The sequence below is a fragment of the Coffea arabica genome, chromosome 5c, assembly GCF_036785885.1.
Source record: "Coffea arabica cultivar ET-39 chromosome 5c, Coffea Arabica ET-39 HiFi, whole genome shotgun sequence".
NCBI lineage: Eukaryota > Viridiplantae > Streptophyta > Magnoliopsida > Gentianales > Rubiaceae > Coffea > Coffea arabica.
The window spans coordinates 16792184-16798241 of NC_092319.1; the positions used below are offsets into that span (position 1 = coordinate 16792184).

At 38.9% G+C, this 6058-nt stretch overlaps 1 protein-coding gene across 1 annotated transcript; it reads right to left on the bottom strand.

Moving 5' to 3' along the window:
- Nucleotides 1–4515: 4515 nt before the first annotated feature.
- On the bottom strand, nt 4516–5344 carry LOC113689253 (uncharacterized). Its single transcript, XM_027207053.1, has 2 exons — nt 4975–5344; nt 4516–4907 (listed from the first exon to the last, which is right to left on the bottom strand). The coding sequence occupies exons 1-2, from the start codon at nt 5342–5344 to the stop codon at nt 4516–4518; spliced, it is 762 nt and encodes a 253-aa protein (XP_027062854.1).
- Between the last annotated feature and the right edge of the window lie 714 nt (nt 5345–6058).

Here is a 6058-nt window from a genome sequence, read left to right on the forward strand (position 1 = left end):
ATGAGATATGTCGATTTTACTGATGCTGTTCTGGGTTGATCAGAATGCGAAAACTGCACTTGTAATTGGCCATTTTGACTGGAATTGCTTTGGTTTTAGATGTTGGTGTCTTCTGATGAAATGTAGCTGAATGTCTTAGCTACCATATGCCTTTGGAATCAATGCATTTGGACCTGTATAGACCGAGTTATACTGATTACAGTTTTGTGTGATTTGTAAACCTGCAATTACGGTTCAGGTTGTGGTATTCTGCATTTTTGACCTAGTTGTGCTAGGATTTGGACTGAGTGGCCTTCTACATTGTTGTAGCCCTGTCTTTTAGATTCGAGACGGTGGGTCTTACACCCTCATCCGATAATCGTAGTGCAATTTGTGCCATTACCGCATAATGAAGGCAAAACTGTTTTTGTTGTTATGGCCAAGATGGCTACATTTCCTGATTTTCTGGTTTGCTACAATGCTTATATATGCATATGAAACCTTATTGGGGTTGTGGTTGGCATGGCTTTATGACTCGTTGTCGAGTCTCTTTTAGGGCTTGCTTTCATTTCGGTTGTTTCCCAGCTAACTTATGTACTTGTACTACTTTGAGCCTAGTGAACGGCTTTTAGGAAATGAGATGACTTTTGTGTGAAATGTTGGGGCTGATTTGAGGAAATAATGAAGCCTTGATGGCTGGAAAAGTAAGAATTTTAGGGGAGGTGCTGCCCGATTTTCTAGGCCGTTTGGTTCCTTTAAGTTGGATTTGCCTTTTGGTGGAAATGAAAGGCTTTTGGGTTGTTTGCGCCTAGGTCTTCATGCTACCTTTTCGTTTCCAAGGGAATCATGTTTTTGCCTTCTTGCATTAGTATTTATTTGGCAAGGCGTACGACGTGTAGTCGAGCCTCATATGTGCATTCTGTTTACTCGATTCTGGAAGTAAAACCTTCAATTGGTTTATTTTGATTATTTTAGGGTTTCTTGGCGATTAAGGCCAATCTAAAGTGAAAACTTTTGAAGTTGAGCCGGTGAGTGTTCCACTACCTGCTACCCATTATGTGAAATATCTGAATATCTGAATACTTGATTTATGACTATTGAAGCCAAATACTGTTTTGATAAAATGGAGGCGAGGGTGTACTTTATCACACTCGTTCTTCTATCTGTTCATATGCCAATTTTGAGTGCCTATCTAAATCTGCCGTCTGAATCTGCTATCTGAATCTGCTATCCTGTATCTGTATCTGAATCTGTTATCTGTGTCTGCATCTGTTCGGATTTCTATGACCTATGAGCTCAATCCTGTGGCTAAGTTATTCGACTCGGGCCGGCAAGGGCCTGGACGATTAGATAACGAACCACGGTAGTCTGTTCGGGGATTTTGGGTATTGAGACCCTTGATTCCGGGTATACTCGAGTATTACCATTTCTGTTCGGTTACGGTGAGCGGGCCCGGTAAAGGGGTGTTTGGTGGACGGAATTCGGTGTAAAGAGGGGTCTACGGACGCGTTGGTTCTATATGCGTTGACGGAGAGTCAACCGGTTTGAATCAAGTACTGCGCTGGAAATTTGGCTCCTGAGAGCCACCCGTATCCTTCTGATTTGAATCATTAGTTCTTTTGCTTTACATCTGACATGTGTATCTGATTTGTAAAATGTGAAATGCCATGATTTTTCTGCTATATGTTTGGTACCTCATTGAGCGCAAGCTCACCCCTTTCTGTTCCTTTTGTTTTTCTTACAGGAAAATAAACCCTTTTGGTCTGGATTTGACAAATGGCTGCCAAATTGAGCTAGTCGAACATATCTTTTGTATAGCTCATGTATTAAAACCCTAAGTGTACTTTTGGGGCGTTTTCTCTTTTGATTTGGCAAACCATGTGTATATATTAACTTTTGAAAACTTTTGTATGTCATTTCGATTTGTAAACGCTAAAGTTCCGATGTGAGTGTTTGCTATTTTGATTTGTTTACGCGCGTTTGTAAGTTCCGGAATGAAGCAGATAGCTCTAATCTGATCCGTAGTCCTGGCGAGAGTTGGGCAGGCAGTCCGCTAACCCCTTTGGTTCGCCTTAGGGGAAAGTGGGGCTGTTACAGTCATCAAGGGTCACCTGTTACCACTAGAGAAAATTCTAAAACTATTATGAAAAAAAAAAAGTTTTCTATTTGAGGGGTTGTTTGTGTTGGGGTTTCTAAGAATAGGTAGTTCGCATTTGTCGAATGCGAGTTCACGTGGCCGAACCCAATGACATTTTAAATGGTCTAGTGGATCAACGTGGCAAAGAGTACGGCAGGACAGGAGGACCCACAATGCGCTTGCATTCGGCAAATGTGAACTACCTATTCTTAGAAACCCCAACACAAACAACCCCTCAAATACTGAGCTTGCATTCAGCAAATGTGATTTATTATTGAATTTCTGATTTTGCAAAAATCTAAAAAAAAGATTTTGCTTCAGACCTCGCATTTGACAAATGCGAGGTCAGGCATCCAAACCTCCATCTTTGGACTTCTGAATCAGGTCCGGCCACATTTGTGTTTCCATGTTTCCAATAAATTTCCACACACTTAACATGAATAATTTGCAAAAAGTGTATAAATGCATGTAAAAATTAGTACTAATATGTCTAAAACTGAAGTCTAGGGGAGGAGAGCTGTACGGCCTTGCGAAGTGCTGCGAGGATAATGGATGGCATCGGAGATCAGAACTTTCCGTTTGCCATCGATCACTAAAGCACAGTGATCCAACGTAACATTGGCAGTGAACGACGCCAAAGCGGTGGAAAGAAAAACAATTATGAACAGGAACAACACCATTGTTGTTGTTCCTCTCATTTTCTGCAAATTTAGCTCCTTCATTCTGCTATTTTTTTTTGTTTTAAAACAAAATGCTAGTTGTTCGACTTGGAGGATATTCAAATGGTAAGTAATTAATACTAATAAATTGGAATTTTAATGGCGGGTATAAATTTCAGTAGCAGAAGTAGACGGCTTTAAGAAGGGAATCGAGAGGAAACAGAGGAGTGAAGACAGGCAGCTATGGTGAGTGGGGAAGGTTGCTTGACCTCGCATTTGTCTGAAGCAAAATTTTTTTTTTTTAGATTTTTGCAAAAATCAGAAATTTAATAATAAATCGCATTTGCTGAATGCGAGCTTAGTGGGCCACATTTGGCAAATATGTACATCACTTAGACAGAATGCTACATTCAAAAAGCCCCATTTGTAGAAAAATTTTAAATTTCATCATAAATTTAGAAATTTCTCGATACCACTATCGATCCTCTTTAAAGTTAGGGGAAAAAAAAAAGTCCCCTGATTGACATCTAGTCTGCATAAAAGTGGTAAATTCAGTGTAAGACTGTAAGGAACTCCAGTTGTTCTTTAAAGCTACCTTAAAATCGACTTTCTGTGAGTGAATTCAAATTAGTGGCTGTTGATATAGAGTAAGACCTACCTCTGCTGCTAAGCAAGAATTATTTGCTTCATTTCTCAACCAGACGTATGATCGAAGAGCAGTTAACTTCATTATGCATCAATGACAGCAATTAAAATGATCTGCTTTCTTGCTTATTCAAAACGACGAAGTCCTTGTCCCTATCCAGGATTTATTTGGACTGGTTACTTGGACCCAATGATGTATATAATGCATGGTCTGAGCTCTCTAAAGACTTATATAATGGTTTATATTTAGTGCAAAAAAAAAAACATTTGCACAGACAGAAGAAAAAGAAACACAGAATGCATGTACAGATATCATGCGGTAAGAGATCAGTTGTGAACAACAGAAATTCGACAAATGCCTCACAAGTCACAATGCACAATTTATAACTGAACAGAATGGTAAGTTTGCCACAAACCAAAGTAGCAAAGTCAAAAGCAAGACAATATCGCATGTTAAATTGTCCAATATGTGTTAAGAGCAATCAACTGCTACAGTTCCAATTTGAAAAGTCAGCCATAATTTAAATGAATATCTTGTTGAAAAAACACTAACTAAACAGTAAAGTATCCACTAAACCTTACAGTTAAAAATCTTCTGCAAAAAATACTCAAATTAGAAGGAGGAATAAGGAATCTCATGTTCAGTCATCTTCAAGCAATTTGGCATTGAAGAGTTTCTTCTTTATTTCCTTTCTTCTCTGTTTCCTTTTCCCCGTACTCTGACCAAGTTTCTTCAGCAGAATTTGGACATTGCTGGCGTGGGTGTGATCCATACTGGTGGTGGCATTATTTTGTCCATAAGATTCGGCACATATGGCTTTCGATGCTTTCATCCTTCAAGTTAAAGATCGCCATGTCTCGAGGCCCGTTGCGGTAAAAATTTTCAATATAGCCATCGGTGAAGTATATCGAGTTTGGCCGACATCCTGGGAATTCAGAAGCTAAAACGGACATGGAATGATTGTCACCCAAGAACAAGGCATCACCACCTAATTTCTTCACCCTTTTCAGCCTTGAATATATTCCTTTCCCTTTAACCTTATAAACTTTGAACTTTGAAGTCAAGCCTAACATTTCACCATCTAACGACCGAAATCATCTTAAAATCAACAATTTCCCACCCGAAGATTCAACCAAGTTTGTTTTAACTTCAAGCAAATCTGCTCTTACTCTGTCGTCTAAAACCCCTGGTCCAAAGCTTTTTGCCCGTTGTTTCCTCGGTAGAAGCCTTGCCTGAGTATCATTGCTAATTCTGTTATGATAGTTCACGCAACGGATAATTCCCTTATGATATATAACATCTGAGACAACAAATTCTTTTGAGCCAACGAAATCTTCTATTGTGATTTTCCAATAATCAAGTTCAATAAAACTCCAAGACTTCTCATAACCAGCTTTGATGAATACTAATTGGTGCATATCACCATATATGACAGCTACCTCATATTCTGGATTTGTAATTGGATTGGCTAACAAAACCACCTTTTCTACAAAATACTCAGCATCGTAATCAGGGGTTGTTTTGGACGAGAAAAGGTAGATCAATTCGTGCACCGGTGAAAGGATTGAAAAGAGTTATGGAAAGATCATCCATGGCAAACGCTAACCATCCATGGGAAGAACCACAACATCTTCTGTGGAGGGGCACTGATAATTCCACGTCGTAATTGGCTTTGCCATGACTTAAGTTGTACAAGGTACGGCTTTTGCGACTACCCTTTATTGTTGGGATCATCAGGAGGGGGAGTTGATTATTTGCAGAAGTTTCAATATGTAACTTTTCCATGTTTGGATCTGCTGCTACGGCGCTCCGATGCTTGCAGGCGGCACTGAAGCGGACGTAATCGATGAGGGAAACCAACTTCTTAAGAATTGAATCCAGGAGGAGGTCTGTGAGGGATCCCCAATTCGATGTTTTCTCCATGGCTAACTGCTTCAGGATTTCGTAAACTGCTCCGGTTGAAGAGAAGAAAGAAAAGAAAAGAAAAGAAAAAGGGAAACTACTAAAGAAAAAGACACTGCTTTATGTGATGAAACCGTGTTATATGGAGTAGTTCTTATTTTTTGGCTTATGTGGAAAAGGAAACCAAATCCCTACTTGTTTCTAGTTTCCTCACGCTTTTTAGGATTAAAATTGAAATTTTGACCCTTTTAGAAAAATGCTCTAATATTCGGGATGTGGAAAAGGAAACCAAATCCCTACTTGTTTCTAGTTTCCTCACGCTTTTTAGGATTAAAATTGAAATTTTGACCCTTTTAGAAAAATGCTCTAATATTCGGGAGTCAAACCTTCCTCATCAGTGCCATGTCTCGTCTCTAGCCCTTGCTTAAAATTAAGCATTAGCTCAAGTTTTCATGGTCTGATCTTATTCCAATATTTCTGGAGAAATTTGGCTGTTTCCAACTTCCCAATTCTTTTTTCTCCGTTGAGACAGAGGAGGTATTGTGATTTTTATCTGGTATTGTCGGTGCTCAATACATGGGGGGAGGGCCGGGGACAAAGTTTGTAGAGTAATTTTCTTTAAAAAAAAAAAAATTGCTGGTTACATTAAAAAAATTTTACCATTAAGTGCCATATTTATTGAATTCTCATATAAAATAACAAAACTATTTCGACATAAATACCGATTTTCTTCTT

Bases quoted from the DNA above. Each gene is read 5' to 3' on its own strand.
- LOC113689253 (XM_027207053.1), bottom strand. From the start codon at position 5,344: ATGGAGAAAACATCGAATTGGGGATCCCTCACAGACCTCCTCCTGGAT. The intron at 4,908-4,974 runs GTGCACGAATTG...AGTATTTTGTAG, and splicing joins TCTTTTCAATCCTTTCACCG to AAAAGGTGGTTTTGTTAGCC.